This window comes from Lolium rigidum, chromosome 7 (genome assembly GCF_022539505.1).
Source record: "Lolium rigidum isolate FL_2022 chromosome 7, APGP_CSIRO_Lrig_0.1, whole genome shotgun sequence".
Classification (NCBI taxonomy): Eukaryota; Viridiplantae; Streptophyta; class Magnoliopsida; order Poales; family Poaceae; genus Lolium; species Lolium rigidum.
In genome coordinates this window covers 127,004,974-127,028,984 of record NC_061514.1, presented here as the reverse complement: position 1 = coordinate 127,028,984, position 24,011 = coordinate 127,004,974, and the positions used below count along the sequence as shown (strand labels likewise).

General features: G+C 45.3%; 1 protein-coding gene across 1 annotated transcript; it reads right to left on the bottom strand.

Moving 5' to 3' along the window:
• Positions 1-9,173: 9,173 nt before the first annotated feature.
• Positions 9,174-15,153, bottom strand: LOC124670731 (CLPTM1-like membrane protein cnrB). Its single transcript, XM_047207207.1, is given in 13 exon segments — positions 9,174-9,678; positions 9,801-9,968; positions 10,063-10,282; positions 10,902-11,092; positions 11,186-11,279; positions 11,511-11,746; positions 12,061-12,098; positions 12,831-12,928; positions 13,018-13,109; positions 13,191-13,305; positions 13,406-13,552; positions 14,930-14,943; positions 14,946-15,153. Coding segments are annotated over 13 exon segments (1,794 nt in total). The 5' UTR covers positions 15,139-15,153; the 3' UTR covers positions 9,174-9,490.
• Positions 15,154-24,011: the final 8,858 nt, after the last annotated feature.

Sequence of the window (24,011 nt, the reverse complement as noted above, 5' to 3'; positions counted from 1 at the left end):
GTATCAAGCACGCAAACACTTAGACAAATTTTACAAAGAACAACAAAGGAACTGTGTTAGGTCAAGAAACATACCGCGATCCCGGAGCCGTTGGTGTGGATGTCCATGTTGCATACGTGAATCCTAAGATCACGCGGAATCTTGATTAGTAGCCGGATCCGCTTGTCCACGGCGTCAGAAGAGAGGTTGTCCTTGGAGGCGCGCATAAGATCATCGCGCCCCGTGTACTGGAACATTAGGCGGTCCCGGTGCTGCAGAGGATGGATTCGCTTTGTGAACCAGGGCATTGTGAGGTCCTTCCCTGACAGGCCGTCCTCCGTCAGCTTGCAGATCCGCCTTACCGCACGAGTCAGTTGAGGAGACTCGGAGAGGTGTGGGCACCGGGCCCGAGGCCGGAGTCTCGCTAGCGGGGCCATTCTTGAAATCTGGCAACACCCTCGCGGCTGGCTGGGTCTGGAAACATTCTTCGGATAGAAGAAGCCTCCGGACCGATGCCGCGTAGATCCGTGGCGGTCGGTAGGAGGGATAAACGCGGCCAGGGCGGAGCTTGAACGTAACTCGTTCCGCAGGTGGCCGAGAGGAAGTTTGAGGAACCTTCTCCTTCTTGATGGAGAAGAAGTACTCGGAAGAGGGAGAGTTCCGGGTTACCGGAGGTGACCTTCGCATAACGTCACGTGATTGCTGATGGCCAATATGCTGTTTGGCGAGATGTTGTGAGGCTGCAGCCCGTACGCCTTCAGGATTTCCGTGAAGAAATCGTTGGGCGGAAAGGAGAAGCCCCGCTCGACGAGCGCCTTGGTCACCACCATCTCTCCGGCTCGGGAGCAGGAGTCAACGAACCCGGAATCGTCCGCCAGGATCCGGGCTTCAAGAATCCCTCCGCCTCAAGGTTACGGAGTTCGGTTTCCGTGGTGGTGCAGGGCCACCACTTTCCCTTGGCTTCGCTATCTCGTGCGCGAGCCTTGGATTTTTTTGGCGGCTGCCTCGTCCGCTTTCTTTTCCATCCGTTCATCCCCCGCGGTTTCTTCCGGGTTGGCCGATGGCCCTTCGATGTTTTTGCCGAAGTCCTTTGAAGGCTCCGACTGAATTGGGACGAAGGGAGGGAGGAGGCGAGAAGAGATTGGCGCCGCCATGATCCGCTCGGATGAGGGAGGCGAGTCGAAGAAGACATCTACAAAGAAAATGTGAGTTGACTAAACTTAGCCGGATCCAACGTTAACGCCCTAGTCATCCCTACCAAGTACGGCCAGAAGTCGAAGCTCGAAGGACTTACCGGAATGGAGTCCGCGGTGGTCGAGTCGCCGGCGGCGAGGTTTTTGCTGCGGTGGCTCGCCGGACTTAAGAACACGAAGAACAGCTCACGGCGACGTTCGAACTCCCGTGATCCTCCGGCCGGGTTCCGGCGCGGCGGAGGAGGAGCTCGGAGGCGGCGCTGGCGAGAGAGGTGAAAAGGGGTGCGAATGAAGGATAAGGGTGGACGGTGAGATATTTATAGGCCGCGGGAGGAGATTCGTGCTCCGCATGTGGTCGGAACGCAAGCGTCACACCGTTGGATGACTAACACGTGTCGAAAACCCTAAGCGGTGAAAATGGCTAAGGATAAGTTACCGCTCATATTGCCCGAAAATGGCGCCAAGATTGGCGGAACCGTTTGAACTTTTCGAGGTTCCGGTAGCGGCTTGAAAACCGTCAACCCTTATCTCAGCAGGGGAGTAATCCGGAGACGTGTTGTAACAATGATGTCGATGGATGAAGTCCCGCAGGATAAAGGTATTTTCCGACTAAAAGTTGGGAAAAAAGAAAAAGTGAAGTTGGAGTTCTTCAAGTTTCCCCATGTTGTCGAGATTGTCGGAAGGCACAAAGCTTTAGCGAGGTGGAAACAAGAGGTGAATCTCGGAGAACTCGTGGGCTACCGTTGTGGGTATACTTCATGGGTGTACGACGAGTGCCTAGATCCGGCAAGCCCGGGTGGCCCACAGATGGTGATGTGGCATGTGGCCCATCGGGCGGCCCAGCTTGTTGTTGATCATGAAGGATGAAGTCCAGCCCAGGATCGTGGAGCCGGATCCCAACCGACCTACGAAGGAGGTCGGATCCGTGAAGGCCCATGAGGAACCCGGATCCGAGTACGACGTAGATGGAAAGCGGATCCTTGACGTACACGGCAAGACATTGTACCGTAGTTAGCAACTCGTAATCTGGCTAGGACTCTCCATGTAAACCCTAGATTTGTGCGCCTTTATAAGCCGGATCCCGGGAGCCCTAGAGGCACAACCACAACTCATTGTAACAACACGAAAGCGCCCGGATAGTTCCGGACAAGCAGCAGTAGGCCCTGTCTTCGAGCGAGTGTTCCGAAGCTGGGTAAATCGCATACCACCGTCCCGAGGACTCTCCGCCCTATGGCCCCTACTTTTTCTCCCCTCGTGAGGATCCCTCCTCCAGGGTACCGTCGAATAGGCAACGACAAGTTCCTTATAGATATACACATATATTATTGCATCAACATGCGGGGTATCATCTAGTACGAAAATATGTAGCTATCAATTTGTAGGAGAACTGGAGAAGGCCCACACCATGGATTTTGTACCACTTAGGGACTAACAATTCTCATAGAGAACCAAGGCAAGTTATTTATTTTGTATTGAAATCTATGCTTATTAATTTTTTCATGTTTGATTTCGTACGAGGGTTTTTACGCTAGAAAGTGACGGAAGCACTCATATACGATATGATAACAAATTAACTTCACACAAGTGTATCACATAAATTGTATGTATAAACGAATAGTGCATGCACATGATTGTATGTTCATTATCGATTACTATGATAGATGATATTTCAGTACCAAGTACCAAACATGTGCAGGTTGCCAACTTACTTTCAAATCCATTGTAACATGTAAGACATGTTTTACCAAAAAAAAACTTGTAAAGAATCATTCCAGCTATTGTCTTTATACTATGGAAGATTCAACAAATATGGTTATTTGTTTATAAAATAGAAATTGCTATTAAGATAATTGTTAGATCGTACACTTTAGGTATCCTTGCATAAATGTGTATCCACTCTAAAAAATAATACAAGAATGAACATTCATTATGAAATCAACAATTAAGATGAACAAGCAATCAACAATTTAATCACATAATATAAGAAACTTAGGTCACATAACCACATGTTACATAATTCATTATTTCCATAATATCTAGATCTCATAGAGATACCCTTAAGTATTTATTTTTGGTTGCGGGATTTTCAAATTGCAGAACATTTACTATTCAAATATTGGTAGGACAATAGAAAGCCAATTGACCATGTGTTTCCACACCGAGGTTGCCCAGGTCAATAGTTGCATTGTTTGGAAAAATAATAGCATGCTAAACTTATGCGCATCTTCAGGAAAGAGTAATTTGTTATTCGATATTATGCTACAAAATCATTCACAAGAAGCAGTGACTATGTCCGTTAATTCCATTAAGAGCGATAGCATCCTAAAATATAGATATATTTTTTATATGCATCTCTTTGATGCAGGCCGGGGTAATTCCCCATTTTAAAAAAATAAAAAATATTATCTTCTATTGGGTTTGTCCTAAAATATGTAGCACTTGATGGATTATTCTCATTCTTATCTTTTTCTATGCCTGGAATTTTATATGTCATTTCCTTCTTGATCTAAATTTTATTGGAAAACCATGATAAAAAAAACGGCTCACTTGATCTGAAAGCAACGTAGAAGCTCCTTCAATGATACAGTCGAACACTGTAGGGTTTTGTTTTCTTGTTCGTCTTCTTCCGTAACAGCAATGGAAGAAAATTAATGCACTCGCGCACACACGCACACACTTAGCTTGAGCACTTGCATGCATTGGCAAAACAGAACCGGGAAAAACAAGAGAAAAAGGTACCAGAGCTGCGCCGGCTACATGAAAGTAATGGCCTAAGACAAACTAGGACGTGATCCTTTCCGCCCTGAGACGCAGGAGACTTTCATACCTCGGCATGACAATTTGGATTCCGGGAACTGGTGGCTTCACTGTTGAGAGCTTTCAGAACCCACCCTCATCTTTTCTCTCAAGCAAGCAACGAACAACCAGTTGGTGAGGTGACATGTTGCCATGTTGGTAGTGTCGAGGGAATCCGACGTTTGACAAGTGAACAGCGAGTAGACTCGCGATTGATTTGATGCCTGCCGAGTGGGGCGCAGGCATTGGTTAATCCATTGACAAGCTTCAAATATTTTCCATTGGCTGCTTGGTATCTGAACATTTCATTTCAAGCTGCAGAGAAAGCAGGGGCGAGAATCAGGGCGATCGATCTAGCTGGTCATCGAGTGTTAATTCTTGCTACCTTCTTACCTCACTCCAGTCCAAAATCCAGTCTCTTTTAGCAGCAAACGTATGCTGATTTTCTTTTGAGAAATTATCGCTGCGAATTCATTAAACAGCAAACAGGTCCAAGTCTAACGTGATACAAATACAATTGTAACCGGTGGATCACCCAACCAGCACCTAGAAACCTTATTATCGCAGCTATCTTTTGCTAGCAAATGAGCAGCTTCATTGGCAGTACGCCGCACCATACGAACTTCGAAACCGTCAAAACTCCTGAGAATAGATCTGACCTCCTTCACGAGATGTATGTCCCTGCACCGAGCGATCCACATCATTCCCCAGCAGCTTTAACCCAGCACCATAGTTATCCGTCTCCAGCACCAACCCATGATTCATATACTGCGATTTTCATTATTCAGTACTAATGGAAACTGGCATCTTGTGTCACACCGGCTACCTGCTGGTTTAGTCTGCACCACACGGGATGGAACAAATCCACCAGCCTCTTTTAGCCGCAAATTTATGCTGATTTTACGTTTCATGGGCTACAGGGAACATATCGATCGACCATTCGACCCTTACGGCGTTGCGCCTTGACATTCCTTGGCAAGTGGGACGCAAAACCAACATGACATTGCGTGGCCAAAAACGAAATACGAAGGATGGTTTAGCTCCTCTCAAACGGAGAACCTCCCGTTGAGGAAGTATTAATGTGCCGACAAAGCATCTACAGAAATCGCATGCGAAGGCCGGAGAAAACGACCTCTGATTCTGAAACGAGCGGATTAACCTGGCTCATATGTGTACCCATGCATTGCAAATCGGCAGGAGCACCTGAACAGTCTTGGGCCTCTTGGCCACTTGTTCAATTGGATAATTCGACCGCCACTAGCACCAAATCCCTGTACAAATATTACATACGTGTCTTCCTTTCGATGGATCCGCCGACGTACGGCTTGTGATTGTGAGAGTAGCATGATGTCTCGTGTACTCGTGTGGTCGTTGTCAGTACATCCTGCGTGCCCATTGTGGCATTCTGCTGCCACGGAGTGTCATTTGTTGGCATAGTGTAAGCTGAATTTGACACTACAGACATGAATGTGGCCTGCCCAATTTTGACCATGTACGTGTATATGTGCATCATGTGCAGAGACCATCGAGGATCTTATTGTCTAAGACAACTAATGGCAACTCCATATTACTTAGAAAGAAAATAATACTCGTACAAAAATTGTTCCAACCGGCAAACATCCGACTCACATGTCATATCATACGAAACTGATTCATAGTAAGCAGAATGATTACGAAATTAAGCTTTAGTGGTGACAGCATTAGCTTGCCGCTTGGGTTTGACAGGCAGCCGGTCTCCCACTTAGGCATGCTCACAGGCCATGGATCCACGCAATAAGGTATCTCTCCCTAACGACCAAAACCTAAGATGCATGCATTGTACAATGCACACAGCCGGCGGGCCGGTCTGCCGACGGCGAGCCGGACGGTGCATTGTGTGCCGCGCCGCATCGGCTTGTCCACGAACGGAGCAGCAGCGCGGCATGGGCGCGCCAACAACATCCGTCGATCGATCGGAACGGAGCAGCAGCGCGGCATGTGCCCGATTCTTGTGGCCTTCTTTATGTCCTAATCCTAGTGCACAAAATCATGCTCGCTTTGAAAACATGCAGCACGAGAGATGGGTAGTGCAGCTAGCCCAAGTACTAGAAGGGCTGATCGTGTCTTGTACTATTGTCGACCTTGCATTATTGGTTACTTCGTCGGAGGAACCGTCTCTTTGTGTAGCTAGTGGGTGACTAATAATAGTGGAGTAATAACTACATAAAAATGTTCCAGACAAACGAACCCTTGTCTTAGGAACCTCCTTCAACTTGCCTACTGGAGGTGCACCGAGAAAATTCAGATAAGCTGAAGCAAAATCTTGGCTGTGAATCGCCGGCCGTCGGTCCCTACTATAACCTGCGGTCATGCCAAATTGCTTACGCACGATCGCCTTCTCCTCTGTTGGAGATCTGTACGTACTTCAAAAACCACATTGCCATCGGCCTTATTGGTCGCACCGGCGATGTCTGGGTGCCAACCCACTACAGAGCTAGCGTTTGTGACTCCAATAGTAACCGTGGAGTTGCTGCTTTACGCCCTTCAGGTCAATGGCACCAAGGCGAGAGATCAACAAAGGGCGCGAGCACGACGAGGGGGTCGGCCACCCTTGCTACACGGAGGCGACCTCCGCCGCGCACTGCGGCCCCTTGCCTCATCCATGCCACTCTATCTATCATCGGTCAATCCACACCACCAGCGGTACGGGGTGGTGCTCGGGTGCGGTCATTCTAAGGTAGTGTCACTTGTCACTAGTCACACACCATGCAAGAAACCACACCGCACGTCTAGGAACATCCTGTCCTGGAGAAGATGTAATCGGATCAGATCGGATTGAATTGGATTTTGTCGTTACCGTATCAGGTGCATTTTAAAAAAAAAAATTGAAGCGAATTAGATAACGATCAATTGCAGGTTCAAATAAATATATACAATATAGCAGATTCGAAACGAAAATAGAGCGGACTCGGAGCAAAAACAAAACTAATTGGATATGTATAAGCACAAGTTAGGCCGGCAAGCCATACAATAAAAAATAATTGACAGAACTAGTTTAACAAAACTCTCATAAAATTAATAATGTAACGCGATAGAAATATAACCTAACAACATGAACAAAGTAGGTCCACATGGATGCAAAAAAGTAAACATAAAGGCTAGGATAACACCGAGGCGAGTCTTCTTAGCCTAGTATCTTAATAAGTTTGGACTTTAGAGCATCTCAATTTGGGGCGTGCCGACAAAAACAACGTTCCCAGCCCACGTCCCCCAAAGCCGTTTTGTCCGGCGCCCCCGATAGCGGTGTCCGACGCCCGAGCCCGTCCCCGCCGCACGGGGGACGCACCGGGGACGCCGGGCACACCGCAAAGCGAGGCGGGGAGTGGCGGGGCTGACCCGTCGCCGGCACATTGAATTTTAACCTAACCGTCGCCTACCTCGCGACGTAAGTTGCTGGCGCGCGGCTACGATGCGCTCCCGCGAGGCGCAGCCGAAGCGTCTCGTCGGGCTTAGCTCGCGTGCCGGCGTTAATAAGAGCCACCACTCCCCCGCCTCCCTCCGGCCTATAAAAAGGGCCGCCTCTCATCGTCCCTCTCACACACAAACCCTAGCGCCTCTCTCCCCAACCCTAGCCGCCACCATCTCAAGAGTCGACGCCATGGCTGGTAGAGGAGGAGGCCGATCTCACGGCCGTGGTCGTGGCCACGGCCGCGGCGAGCTACACGCCGTTGTCGCCCGTGACGCCGTCGCCGTCCTCATCGTCGGACATGCAGGACGAGGAGGGGGTCGTGCTGTTCGAGTTCATTGTCGTCCTCAAGGGCGACCCGCACGGCATCCAGAGGCTGTCGGACTCCTTCGCCGACTACGTCGCCGGCGACGAGCGCTCGCGCTCGCTGCATCTACGGGAGGATGGCTGCGGCTGCTGTCGGTGGATCGTCGACGTGATCTACGACACGCGCGGCAAGATGTACCTCCACATCGGCATCGAAGCCGGCTTCGTCCTCATGTTCTCCTACTTCGGCGATAGGGACATGAGCGCCAAGGTGTTCGACGAGACGCGTTGCCGCCGGAACTACCACGGCGACAGCACCGACGACGACGACGACGACTGAAGAGTGTTGTTTCTTCGCAGCGAATATATGCACGAAGGTTTCTGGTTGTTCTTCCTCGGAAGAACCAACAAGGGCACCCTCACCACGCTGGATTTTCCAGTTTGGGTGATCGGATGTGCCCTCGAGTGTTCTTTTCTGGCAGCGAACACACGAAACCTTCGATGCCCGGCCTAGTTAGGTTTAGTTCTTTTGCAATATTTTATATTTGTGTCAACCATGGTTCGAACTATGTATTAGTTTGTGGAAAATCATGTTTCAAATTATGTCTTCGTGTAAACAACGTACCGAATTATGTATTAGTTTGTGGCATATTTCTTCTCTTTATTGAAATAAAAATGCAAAAAAAAAGAGTATTTTAATGTTTGGGGGCGGCGTTTGGGGGACGTGGCTGGGGAGCGACGTCCCCCAAACGCGGCACGAACGAAACATGTCCCCCAAACGCTCAATCCGGCGCTGTTTAGGGACGGTTTGGGGACGCGACCGAAGATGCTCTTATATTTTGCACTGATTATGTAAGTGAGCTATTGTTTTGACCTACAAACCCGCGACTCCCTAACTAGCAAATAGGCTCTATTGGCTTAGACGTTTCGGATGAAAATTAGATTGTTCTGATAATAATCATCAAATAATCCTGAATAATTCTCTAATGCAGATATTCGGTGCTATTTATTCTGTATCCGGTGAAAAGTTCTGAATGAGATATCCTTATTACTCGTTGGATTTCTTCAGATCAGATATGGTTTTGTAAAACAAGAAATTATCCAATTATCCTATATGTTAAAACTTAAAACCCCTAGCCATGTGGGCTATATGGACCATGTTGGTACTCAAGACACTTTCAGCCAGGATTTGTGCAGCCAAATTACAGCCACATGTCATGACAAATCAACATTTGACCAGGGCATCATGAAAAATAGTAGTTTCAAAATCATTTTTGAAATAGCCTTGTTTAGTCACCCATCATGCCAGGAACCAAGCCGCATGTCCACAGACATTCCCTCGTCTCCTGCCCGCAACTTTATGCACAGTGGAATGTGGTGATGCACCGAAGACACTCGGTCATTTGGCATGAATTGGGCCGGCACATTACAGCGATAATAAGCATGGAACGACAAAAATCAACAAGTTCACTGGTGTTATAGGATTTTTCCAGCCAGGCAAAACTTATACATGAACATGTCTAAACAAGCATCCTGAAGATCCATCTAGAAACTGCTGTTGTTAAGAATAAAAAACAAACTCAAAAAAAAATGGCACAAAGACTACGTGTGTGTTTGCGTCGATGCGCCCACTCTAAACCTGTTACATCTTTTTCTTATGGTCAGCAACGCGTGAAGCCAGTCCGAATTGGCAGACCGAAAACTTGTGCCCGGTGTCAGAAATGGCTAGTGCTGCCAACATGTGTCTGTGTCGAGCGGACCCGACATACGTTCACTTCGTCTTCTTATCCTCTGTGCTGGTTTCAGCCTCGCCCTCGATCTGCTGGGTTGCCCCTGCTGTTCCTTCCAATGTTTGGGGCGCTGCTGGTTCTTCTTCCCCTCCGAAGCCAAACTCGTTGACACGCTTCTTGTCAACTGGGTATACCCACCTCTGGTAGAGGTATATCAAGAAGATAATATCTGCATAGCAAGCAGAAATTGTCAATTAACAGCCTATGGTTGCAACCACATGAATTATCTGTCAAAATACTAGATTGCTGGCATGTACAACCATTGTTATCAGCAATGATAGTTCATCTTACCATCTCTGAAAACTGAGAGACGATGCAACAATGGCATCTTAATAACAAATGCGAAAAGATCGTCGATTATAGTGTTGAGAAACTTGTAGGTCATCTGTCTCCATGGCATATGAGCGACAGACTGTAGCTTGTAGTTGATGAATAATTGTGGGCACATCATGATAAAACCTGAAAAATTTAGAGGCACATATGTAAGTTCCGTTGCTAATTAGCCTAGTGAATTTGTGCGTAGAACTAGTGGAATGCTGAAATAATTGCTTACCAAACATGTAAACACAACTTGTGAGGGAAGAGAGTATCCATGAGTACCAGCTCTTGTGTTTGTCATACTTCAGTGAATACAGAGCGAAGCCAACCATAAGGAAGAGAAGTACATAGGTAAGGTACTTCATTGCAATCGCATCATACTCCTTTGTCTTATTCTGTGCGTATGACTCACGGTCCCGGAACCTCAGCATGGGAAACTTTCCACTTCTGTCGATCTGGATTCAAACAAAGAAATATTTTCACAAATCAACCCAAGAAAAGAAAAAAAAAATCATCAGAAATGTAACAGATTTCTATATCAATGAGCTCATAAGAAATGTAAAGTGCATATCTATATCAGGAAAGAGTAGCTTGTCACAAACTGTATCTCATAGCAGAGAATACACTGGTTTTATGACATCTGTCTGCCTTCAAAAGTAAAGAATCAATGCTGGCACTAGTCCTGAGTTAGCTCAAACATGATTCTTGATCACTAAGACAAGGTTTTTTTAATAAATGCACATTGGCAAATGCTCAAACAACTCTAATCCCATATTAATAATTTTGTCGAATGAGGAGAAAGAAACTCGCAGTGAATTAATGCTACATAATTTGCTTCTTAACACATTCATTCATGAGTTTGAAATTTCAATTAAAGTTCAGCGTTTAGTTCACTGTTTAAAGTACTTGCTTTTCAGGTGAAGACAACTAGGATCAGATAGGTTCCGTTTCATGCATAATATTACATGTTAAGCAGACTGCATCTGTTTGTACGCTAGTAAGATACTGACAGAACCAAATAATACAATGGCCATAACAGGATAGTGGATAGATGACAATATCATAAATGTCTACCTCGACATGCATCGCTTTCCCGATCTTCCAAAATTCAATGCACACACCTACTCCAGAGCTAGCAAGGATCATCCATGAAGTATCATTGTCAAGCAGGTACAAGAAAATAATCAGCTGACAAATGAAGTTCAGAACAACAGATTTTGCCGATAGACCTTCCATGGACTTGTTCTTATTCCAAAACTGGATATCTGATCAATGTCAAACATCGTCAATACATGTGGAGTCAGGGTTGGATTATACTGATATTTACGATATAAAAGAAAAACATGCAATGTACTTACCATTCTTGAAAGCCAGGAAATCAAACAGAGAGTGGAACAAAGATACAATCATGGTCAATCCGAGGAGATATGGATTTCCTTCAAGGAAAACCCTCTGCAGTTTATGAAGTCCAAGGTCAGTAAAAATATGTAACCAGGAGACTGACTAGCAGAGTAGGTTTATGACAGAAGCAACTGTTTCCAAGGTACTAAAAGAACATATACTAATGGCATCTCACAAAGAATAAAGGCGGTGAGGGTCTTCACTTCCAGAACAAACTAGGGCACAACATATCTAAAAAAGCCAGAATCTGCATGGGTAAAGTTCAGAATATCAATATTGTACCTTGAGTTCATCAGCCTCGCCTTCAAGCATACTTCCATAGCTACGATGAACTTGGAAAGACTGCTCAATCTGTAGAAATAATTGCCACTTGGTCATGCTAATAGGACTAACTTCAAGGTTTAAGGTCAGTTCCTTCACAGTCTCATTGAGTGCTGTCAATTTGTCTCTCAGCAGCCAAAATTCATTGAAGAATACAGTGGGATAGTAGCTGCTTGTAGTTGGATCCACATTCAAATCTGTATCTCTATTGTCAAGGAATACCAATCCTCCCTCAATACAAACAGCTGTTAATCATTTAAAGTATACTGAACAACGATTTAGCTCCATGTGAAGTTGGATACTTGCAATTGGTCTTCATGTGTACAAAATTGTTTAAATACTACCTCCGTTCCGAAATATGTGCCTTTTTAGAAAGCTAAACTGGCTTATATTTCGGAACAAAGGTAATACATGCTAATGACAACAAAGTAGCATAAAACATGTACGTTCATGATAAAGCTGTAGCAAAACATATATAACATACACTATAACTGTTACAGTTGAAGGATACATGGAGCAACATTTGGAGGAATACTGTTCTGGGGATACCTGTAAAATGTAAAGGGCAAATATAATTTAAAAATCGTAAGAAAGATGAACAACAATAAAGAACTCAAACCATGACATTAGGAACAAAAAGTTTCGCAAGAGTTTCTTTATTCTAAGAAAAAAAAAACATATACCAAAAGAATGGCTGTGGTGCAAAATAAGAAGCTGGGATGAGGATACACGCACATAAATTAATTAAGCAAAGGTCTAAAACACAGCCAACACATAATTTAGTAGCGCCAGTTTCAGCAGAATTTAAAAAATATATCTGACCACATAGCTTAGCCGTGCTTGTTTGTGATTTACATCAACTGTACCAGCATGCATATTGCATTTTGAATTTTTGATATATGCCGAAGCGCCTGCCCTTACTTAAAAAAAACATGCAGATGCACGAGAGTTTCTCCTAGTTTGATCAAATATATGCCTCTTTCAAATGCACCAACTAATCAACTATATTGCCTTCCCCTTCTCCCTCTTCTCATAGGAGACACTCAAAATGAATCAGATTCTCTTGACTCTAAGCTGAGGCATGTCTCTAATTATACCAGTGTTGAAAGAATGCACACTAATGAAGCAATGCAATTCCTTATACAAGAAGTTAATAACTAATACACATTTTTTGACGAGGTAAAGGTAGTAATCATGCCAACAGGAATTAACTTTTGAAACAAACGTGGTTCTCAATATAGTACACTTGGAACTGATAAGTATATATGATCTTGTGCATACCGTGTGAAGTCATCGACGAGATTTATTGTCACATTTGGTTTCCAGTAAGAAATATATTCGACTGGGCCCTCCTCTTTGTCTTCGGATTCTATGTTCTCCTGCAAAAATCAGATGTTGTATTCTGTTATTGCTGGACTAGAAATCTTTAGTTCATAGCGTCTTAATAACAAAGGATGGGGTCGAAGACCTTAGACGGTGGTATTTCCTCAGACTCATTCGAATCTCCAAGCAAGCTCTTCTTATTACCAGTTTTTGATTTCCGCAAGTATGCCACAATAGCTAAACATGAATAATGTAGTGAGCAATTTCACACAAACATGCAATTGTTAAGAAGGATGGTTGAGATGAAAATAAGCTTACGATGTGTCCTTCCAAATGCAGATTTTTGCTCATATTCAGGATCAGTAGGGTCCACAGGGTAACCCGAGCGTGCAAAGTAAACATGAGCATACAGAGATCCATTGTGCTTGAGAGCCTATGGAAGTAAATAAGTAATATACGCCGAGACAAAATTAGGCAAGCGAATAACATATAACTATAAGATAATTTGTAAATTACAACAAGTAATATCCTACCTCTGATGGATAGTATGTCAGTGAGTGCGTTCTGGTACTGGTAGGACTCCAGACTGCATATGGTATGTTTGTTTCATGCCAGACGAGTGCTTCTTCATTGCTGAAGTCGTTAAATTTATCGTTCTCAGATAAATACATCCACATATCCTGCAGCAACATAACCACCATTCAATTTGTGTTTAGGATAACACAAATAGCTAAGACTACTGTTTGATTCCAACCGCTTCCATAGTGTAAAAAAAGATTGGGTGGCACTACCAAGGAATTTAACTTAATCCAGTAATTTCGTTTGGTTTGGTTTAATTAATTGTGTGACACCACATTTAAATCATTATAACTTAATTACTCCCTCCGTTCCATAATTCTTGTCGTAGATTTGGATGTATCTTGACACATTTTGTGCATAGATACATCCAAATGTGTGTAGATACATCAAAATCTGTGACACGAATTATGGAATGGAGGAGTATATCAGTACTTGCATAAGATGTTACCACAAGCCACTGACTCATCAATCTGGCCAATAAAGGGTTTCAACCAACTCCATCAAATATTTGAAATAATAAGACAGGCCAAGTTATAAGATCAGTGTGCATGCATAAAAACCAGAAAATCACTTCCCTGCCAAATAAATGACCTGGCAATTACTGTATAAATTATAAGGTTGCCTTGATTCGAAATACCTAGTCCAGACAATATTCACCCACCAAACTCTACACTACAGACCCAAACGAGATATTGTCCATGGATGATTGTGGCGTTTTCAACTCCCTTACAGAGACACAGTACTTTCCATACCGTCTAAGCGTATTGTGACATCCTCAACTTCATTGTGGACAAAAGCTTCAAAAACAAGTCTCTATCATAGACAGCAACACAATTGAAACACCAAACGTCTTCACATCAGCTAAATTTTGAACATACCCTACAGCTACACCACCTTGTCTAAATTGTCAGACACTTCATATACCTTTCGTTTTTTCCTTTGCATACTCTATACTAGTTCTGAAACAGTTTAGACTGTCATGGCTTCCAGAGATGAGATCCACACAATTAGCACACCAAACTAACATACCAGAACACATGACCTTCTTTTGAGCACTGCTGTGGAGCACCACTGTCCTACGCGATCTGCTTGTTTTTAGAACAAACTAGAGATACTACTTGTTCTACAGCCACCAACACGCACAGACAAACAACAGTGTCCTCGCACAATACTGACAAAACCAACTCCTCGCAACTATTACTAAACAGCCCAAACACGCTCTAATGTGCTAAAGCATCCGTGAGCTATTAACAAAAAAGGAAAGTTCCAGATCGCGGTAAAAAGTACTGATAAAACCCTACACAATTTTCGCATCGGAGCAAACAGAACCCAATTGTCCTGATTGCATAAGCGCGAAGCCACCATCCCCTTACTGGAAGACTACAATAAACCGCTCTAAAACCGCCAGAGAAACCTAACACGCCTCCTCTGCCCAAAATCGAAGTCCGGGGGTGTGGGTCGGGGTGGGGCGTTCTCACCATGGGCTCTCCTTCTGGAAGAGGTTGGACATGACCATCCCGGGGTCCGTGGGGGCGCGCTTGGGCCCGAAGAACTTGGAGGCGAAGTACCAGAAGACGGCCATCCGCACGATGCCGGCGAGGCTCTGCCCTATGCCGCCTCCCTGCCGCCCGGCCGGGGCCTGCCCCTGCGGCTGCGCCGCGACGGCGGCGGCAGCCGGCTGCGACATGGCCGCCGGCGAGTTGGATCGGGGCGAGGAGGAGGGAGCCGCCGAGATGCGAAGGGGAGAAAGTTTTCTGGGGAGGAGTTCTGTGTGATTGATGCTCTGGGGTGGTTTTACGATGGATTTTATAGGTTTCTTTTGCTGATAGAGACGTGAGTTGTTGAGAAATTGCGTTTCGAGTCCCGGATCGACAGATCGTGCAGACGCCGGACTGTTCTGGTTTCGTGATCTGGATAGAGACGTAATTGTTGGAGACTTTGGGGGGTGCAGGCGGTGATGTAGGAGTATAATAATAATATGGTGAATGATGCTGGCATTTGCCCAACGAGGCGAGTTGCCGTCTTTAGAGAAAACAAACTGTTAGAGCATCTCCAACAGAGGCTCTAAAATTCGGCGCTGTAAAAGTCGTTTACAGCGCGCTCGATCCAGATATAGCGCGCGGCGTTGGCGCGAGCTTCAATGAGAGGCTCTATTTTACAGCACAATTAAGAAGCCAAAAACAACACTTCGCCAGAGGCTGTAAAATAGAGCTCCACAAACAAGTTTTTTCAACGTACATACAACAAACAAGATCAAACATACCACAAATAAATCTGAAAAAAATCAAATAAATTTCAGAACTAGTACATTCCTAAAACAGATTTCAGATCGGAGTAGTCTATTATGAACATTGGAATGGAACGAATGAGCAGGTGCGATGAATCGGTGCGTAAAATTTCGGTGCTGTAGTAGTCGACGAGTCCGTGCTTGACTCCGCGCTTGAACTCCCCGACGTAGGAGCTCCCGTCGGACTGTCGGAGCACGTCCGGCCCCGACGGCCGACGCCGTTGCTCGCCCGCCCGACCACTCCCCCGCGTAGCACTCGCCCTCATATTTCCCCTTGCAGAAGAAGTTGTAGACGCCGGCGCCGGTGGTCGCGGAGGACAAGGAGCAGGGAGTAGGCGCGAGCGGGAGGGCGAGCAGACGAGGGCCGGGTGGGTCGCGGCGGGCGGAGGCCGTGCGGGTGGCGGAGGTCCTTGGCCTTCGTCGTGCTGCGATGGCCTCGCGCCTTCTTGTGGTCGGGCTCCGGGTCCTCGAGCAAGACGGCCCGGAAGGAGGAGCGGTTCGATACGGTCGGGGAGCGGAGGAGCGAGGACGGTGTGTGCATCGGCTTGCCGGCGCCGGGTCCGGGCCCGTGGCCGTCCACTCCCCGCCGCTCGGCGCGGCCGTCCCTCTCCTCAATTTCCGCTCGCTTCTTCCCGCCGGAGGCCGCGAGCGCGGATCGGGTCGAGGGTGGAGCAGGGGAAGGGGAGAGACGTTTCGCAGTCGTTTTTCTTCGCGCGGTGGAAAAGATCGGGCTGAAAGATTACGCCGCGCGGTAGGCCGGCGCACTAGATATGCCGCTTTGGATAGCGCAAACTGGCGCGCGCACTAAATTATTTACAGCGCGACCTACTTTACAGCGTCTGCTGGAGCGCGCAAAATACGCGCAGCGCTGTATATTGACGGTTTTTTTAGCGCAGCGCTAGTTTACAGCTTCTGTTGGAGATGCTCTTAGATGCACCCGGAGTCGGCTGAACGATGCTTTCACGTGACCTGCAATGGTCAATGGGGAGCTGAGATAGACCAAAGAGAAGTTACCAAACCGGGCATTTTCTTTGAACAATATGTTTCTCCGTTGATATTATTCACAGACACCATCATATAACCAAGTGCAGATGTAAACAAACCAAAATGAAAAGAGCCTACTTATCTAAGTTATTACAAGCACACAAAACAAGCATTCAGCATATATCAATGATACACCGCTTAAGAGGACTTCATGTCCAACCAAACATCTTGATGATCATAGGATTCTTCTTGCCGCCTTGGGTACGCCTTGTTAATCGCCTTCTTGAGCACCAACGCTCCTAGCTCAAACTTTTTTTCTTTTGTTTACAATATAGTCAACGAGTCATTGTGACTAGACAAATTAAAGATGATGATAGAAGTGATAATTAGAGAACTCTTGCTTGAAGCACACAAAATTGTGCACCTTTCAAATCTCCAATATATTTTCTCCTTCACATAGCACCACGAAGTCACGATGATTGTTTCATACATTGACGATACCTCAACTTTGCATATTAAATATTAGCAAAAAAACTTTATTTTTGAAAAAAATTCTAAGCACATGTTCATACTATTTTGACTTAGAAAATTCCAAGTGTTAATAATGGAATAGACATGTTATGTGATTCTTGGTACAAAACTATAAATGAGATTGTGCAAGCTCACAAGATGAGTTGACATATAGTAAGATATGTAACTTGTATCATAGTATGTGCATTTGATAGCAAAACATTTGCTGAGACTTCTTTATATCTTGCAAATGGCCATGTATTTTATCCATTTATTTTACATGAGAAAATGCCAATATCTATAAATCTCTACATGTATGGCACTTGTTCCCTTTGTAATTGCTATATTTAGCTCGTGTTGGACCAAAACTAGCGTAATTCCATAATAAAATGTTTTAGTGGGAGATCTCATATTCCTTAGAAATGGATTTTCTCGTGCAGTGATTATAACATCTACAGCCGCGTCTTTGAAAGGGATTTAGGACACGTCGAACACATAACCTTCCCCAGCCGTGCGCCTCAAAGGCCGCTATAGTCCAGTCTGGTGTGCTTACTCATCCCTCGTACACAGGGGCTCTATCACGAACGCCAGACACAACTTTTACACTTGATTTCTGCTTGGGAGGTAGCGTTTGTGGGATGCGGCTGAATTTGGATGCACTAAACACGGCACCATGTGGGAATAGGACACGTGACTAGAGATGTTCTTAGATCCCATGTTAAATTAGTTAGTTAATTAATAACTCAACAAAAAAATAGTAGCTCATTCATGCGCGGGGTGCCCCTAACAGATTCTATTTTCTTTAGCAGGACCATATTAAAAAGGCGAATCTGGGGCTCGGGAGACAGATATTTTTCGAGGCTCTCAGCCGATGGAACCCCCGACCTACTCTATGACGTGGAGAATGAAAAGGAAACCCATTGATTTGTGTTCGTCCAAAGTCCAAACAGCCAGTTCAAAAAAAAAAAAGTCCAAACAGCAGTTGGAGAACCTGAATAAGATGGGCTCGAAACATATCTGGACTGTTTTAGGCCCTTTAATCCGAACCGCTTGAGCTGGGCCAGGCCCACGGGGACTTGACGCTTGTACCTAGACTCCAACCCGTGAGAATTCCACAACAACTCTTCTCCGCACAAACGCAAGTCCGTATGACTGTCGCCATGGACGCCGACCGCGCCGCCGCTAGGCTCTGCCCGATGGCCTTCTCCATCCCATCCCATCCCTTTCTTCCTCACGAGGCTACACCTTCGCCGCGTGTCCCTGGACCTAGACGGCCGTTTACCGGAGCAAGCTCCGTTCCGTGTGGCCCCTTGCTGCAAGGCCTACAGCTCCGGCTCCGAGGATGTAGGATTCCTGCCGAACCGAACGCACAAGAAACTGGCGGTTCTGCAATGCGCCAACAGCTCCCGAGCCGATGGCTATCGCCGCGCATCTTCTGCTTAATCCCCTTCGTGCTGAGATTTCAATGACCACACGGTGGCTCTCATTACCTGCAACCAGCTCCCTTGTCCAAGCATCCATTTCTACAGCGATTTCCGATAACATCGTTATCTTCTCAGTGTGAAAAGCTTGGAGCAGGTACGCCCTCCATTTTTACCCACCATTCATTTAACCTCTGTTTATCTCAATATTCTGGTATCAAAATAGGGTATTGTACTAGTTGCTCATAGTTCAGGGGAAGTGGAACATCTACTGTCTGTCTGCCTTCACGTGAACATCTTCTATATAAAAAAACATGAGCAGTGGGTGTTATACTATGGATCTGCTAAGCTAGTTTAACTTGGCATCTGCGATAGAACACGGAGAGATGGGAGAGGGGAATGTGTACCTTCTCCCTGTGAGGAGGATCCTGCAGACGTTGACATGGTGGCGACGGCGGCAGCGTGGATGAGGTAGTGGAGGCGGTGATGGAGCTTCCCGTCGGCACGCGCTTAACCCTAGATCGGTAGGGATTTTGTCGGTGAGGTGTTGGCACGCACGGTCAACCTCATACCGTGTGCTTCTGGCCCCCACTTCCATTTATAGCGCGGCGATAGGGGCCCCCAACCAGGGATAAGGTTGGGCGCCCCCGACCAGGGCGCAGACGAGGTCAAGGGATCGTGTTCGAGCCGTTGGGCTCGGACACGAGGAGATCATTCGAACATTCTCCCCCTTGATCTTACCTTTTCTTTTAACTTTATACTTTTACTTTATTCGTTTCATTTTGGATCAGAACATAGGACATGTTTCATCGTCACATCTCTATTGTCGATAGAATCAGACAGCCACAATACACTTCTCTGTTGTGAAACAAATTCTTTTACTTTTGGGTCTCTTGTGATCCAGGATAGGTAAGACTTTCCCTTAAAGCCATGTTGGCTACATGTTCCTTGAACACACTGGGTGTTAGCCTTTCGTTAGCGGATCCGCGATTATATCTTTTGTCCTTATATGCTCGAGACTTATAGTTTGATTCTGGACCTTGTGTTTCACAACATAATACTTTACCTCAATCGGTTTCGTAGCAGTACTCGACTTGTTGTTGTGAGCATAAAATAGTGCGGGTTGATTGTCGCAGTACAACTTTAGTGGTTTGTTAATACAATCTACCACTTTCAAGTCGGGTATAAATTGTTTTAACCATAATGCCTGCCCCGTGGCTTCATAACATGCTATAAATTTTGCATACATCATGGATGATGCAACTATTGTCTGTTTGAAGCTTCTCCATGAAATAGCTCCCCCTGCGAGAGTGAATACATATCCAGATATGAATTTTCTATCATCTTTATCTCCCGCAAAATCTGCATCTGAATACTCTCTTACCTCTAGGGAATCAGATCGTCTCTATGTTAGCATGTAGTTCTTTGTGCCTTTCACATAACGCGATGCTTTCTTTATTATTTTTCAGTGTTCTATACCTGGATTTTCTTGATATCTACCGAGTGCCCCGGTGATAAAAGCTAACTCAGGGAGAGTGCATACTTGTGCATACTGTAGGCTTTCAATGGTCGAAGCATATGGAACCGCTTTCACTTGATCGAGCTCGTATTGATTCTGGGGACATTGAAATCTCCCAAAACTGTCGCCCTTGACTATAGGAGCAGGTGTGGCATTGCTCTTATGCATATTATAGTTAGTTAGAATCTTTTCTAAATAAGCCTTTTGTGATAGTCCTAGTACTCCATTTTTTTATCTCGATGAATTTATATGCCAAAAACATATGATGCTTCACCAAGATCTTTCATATCAAAATTTGAGGATAAGAACTTTGTCTCTTGCAGTAGACTAACATCACTGCTGGCAAGCAGAATATCATGCACATACAAGATTAGGAAAATATATTTTCCACTTTTAAACTTTGCATAAACGCAGTTGTCCTCAATATTTTATTTAAATCCAAATCTCTTAATTGTCTCATTAAACTTTACATATCACTGTCCGAAGGCTTGCTTTAATCCATAAATGGATTTCTTTAGTCGGCATCCCATTTCTTCCTTCCTTCCATGATAAAACCCTTGGGTTGTTTCATGTAGATATTTTCTTCTAAATCCCCGTTTAGAAATGTTATCATTACATCCATTTGATGCAACTCTAAATCAAAATGTGCAACTAGTGCTATTATGATTCCGAAGGAATCCTTACATGAGATTGGAGAAAATATCTCATTGTAATATCTCTTTGTGTAAATCCTTTTGCCACAAGTCATGCTTTGTACTTTTCTACATTCTCGTTGGAGTCATATTTTATTTCGTAGACCCACTTGCATCCCACTGTTTTGGCTCCTTTAGGAATATATTTTCTAAGTCCCAAACATTATTGGCACTCATCGATCTCATTTCGTCTTTCATGGTCTCCACCCACTTTGATGAATCTGGGCTTCTCATGGCTTCTTCATATGAAGTGGGATCACCTTCCATATGAATTGTTCTTGTGTTGTAAACTTTGTAATTAGTCGAAATGGCTGATTTTCTAGCTCTTGTAGACCTTCTAAGGGTCTTATTCTCTTGAGCATTCTATTCTTCAACTTGTGGCTCAGCTTCTGGAGGTGGCTGTTGTTGCTCTCTTTCATGCATAACAAATGGTTCATTCGGCTCTTGACGGACATGTTCCAAATTTTCACTCATTGTTGTCATGGGTGGAGTCACAACAGATGCTTGCACCACAACCGCAGGGATTATCGGTTTTGGTGCACATGGTAGCGCAAAAAATGGCTCCTGAGTCATCGGATTAGGTGCATGCACCCTCTTCTCCTCAAGATCAATTTTCCAAGCTACCATGCTCCCCCTCATCATTTCGTCCTCTAAGAACACAACATGTCTCGTTTTCACAAACTTTGTGTATTTATCTGGACAGTAGAAACAATAACCTTTTGACTTTTCAGGATAGCCAATAAAATGGCAGCTGACTGTTTTGGTATGTAACTTTGAGAAATTTGGATTAAATACTTTGGCCTCAGCAGGGGTCCCCCACACTTTCAGGTGGTTCAGAGAAGGCACTCTCCCTGTTCATAGCTCATACGGTGTTTTGGGCTCTGGTTTGCTTGGTACTCTGTTTAGAATGTGAATAGCGGTTTTTAACGCCTCAATCCAAAATCCCAATGGTAGGATGGAATAGCTCATCATAATGTGCACCATATCCACAAGAGTACGGTTACGCCTTTCAGTTACCCCATTCTGCTGAGTTTCGCCAAGCATAGAATACTAGGCAACTATTCCAGTCTCATGTAAGAACCTTGCAAAAGGTCTAGGGACTTGGCCATATAGAGTATGTCGACCGTAGTACTCCCCTCCACGATCAGATCTCACTATCTTTATTCTTTTATCATGTTGATTTTCAACTTCAGCTTTGAATATTTTAAATTTATCCAACGCTTCTGGTCTTTCTTTGATTGGATAAATATAACCATATCGGGAGTAATTATCCGTGAATTTTATGAACGAATCATACCCATCCACACTTTCCATAGGAAATGGTCCACATATATTAGTGTGAATTATTTCTAGTGTTGTGGTGCTTCGAGTTGCACCCTTTTTAATTTGTTTTACAAATTTTCCTTTAATGCAATCTATGCATTGTTCTATGTCTGAGAATTGTAATGGAGGAAGAATATCATTTTTAACAAGTCTTTCTATTCCCCCATCGAAATATGGCCTAAGCAAGAATGCCATAATTTCGATGATTCATCAGTTCGTTTTCTTTTCTTTTGTTCTTTTTCCGATGCGGATACTTGCTCATTCACTTTACACACAGATAATACTTTTTCACGCAAGGATAATAAATAAAGCTCATCGTGGAGTAAAGTGACCTCCACATAAGTATTAGGGATTTCTAGTTTTGTGCCCCTGGTTCGTTAGTTGTACTCAGTTTTCCCCAGCCTCTTAACTTTTCCTCAGTTTTCCCCTCCCTCTAGTTTGAAACCCCTTCCAGAGGCTCGGACGGGAGGGTTGCCGTCTGTTCAGAGGCCTTCCGTTACCGGTGACGGCTAGGGAGCCGCGGTGGTTTTGACTTGACCGTTGCTTTCGAAATGTGTTGACTATTGATTCGGAAGAGCCGACCCAAAGCTTTCCCCTCCGTCCGAGACTCGGAGGAGCTCACACACCACCCCTCCGCCGCCACGCCATCCTCGCCCACCTACCTTATGGCGTCGTCCGCCGCCGAGCCGGCCCCGCCCCCACCACCACCCTTGGGCTCCGCCTCCACCAGATCCGGATCTACCCCCGTCCTCTTTGTAATTCCGTCCGGTGTGCGGACTATTCCCGCCAGCTCGTGGAGAAGATTGGGAATCGGAGGGATCTAACGCATGGATTCCATCTCGGGTAAGCATCGTCCGCCTATCCCATGTGAATTAACAAGAGGCGTTTTTGAGCGCCATTCGTTGTTGCTCAACTAATCGCGTTGCTTTTCGAATAGGATGGATCCAGCTGGGCTTTTCGGTCGGTGGTTAGGCTGGATTCTAGCTTTACGCGTGATTCTAAACGCCTGTAAGATTGGGTTTAACTTCCTGCGGTGGTTGCAACCACCATCTCGTTAACGGATTTCAAAGCTAACATCTACGATAACTACACCTGGAGCTCTCTCGATGCAGTTCATTTCGAATATTTCAACAGCTCGGAGGGAAGATTTGTTCCACTAATTTCCGAAGACGATCTGGGATTTCTTTTTGCTTTGAATGCTTCTTGCCGGTTCGGTAAAATTCGTATCCATGTGGACGGGGGCCAGGCATCATCTCGGTGCCGGGGCATCATCGAGTGGTCGGGCATCATGTCTCTCTACTGCTCGCTGCTCTCGCTAATAGTGTGCGCCGTGGCGCTCCTTGTAGGTCCACGAGCGGCACCATCTCGTCCCCGGTGCTAGTGGTAGCCGGATCGTTCGTGCGGTCGATGTGGAGGACGATGCGGACATTGAGGATCAGCCTCCTCAAGATGATGAGGATGAGTTGATGTTTCCCGAATTGGTAGATCGATGCGTAAGCGAGGCAATGGAGGATCAATACATGGAAGATATGGCTTTTGGTGCCAGATTTGATGACACTGATGATGAAGAGAAGAATGAGAATGATGACAGCCTCGTTTTAGCCGATTACGAAGGTGAAGACTTGCCAACAATTGAGTGGAGCAGGGAGAAACCCCAGCTTGTAGAAGGCACCGTGTTTCAAACGATGATGGACTCGCCGTAATGCAATTACTACATATCACATTCTCACTAAGAATAATTTCGAGGTTATTAAAAGTGAGCCGGGTAGGTTCACAATTAAATGCCCATACCCAAGGTGTAGGTTTAGGCTGCATGCATCCACA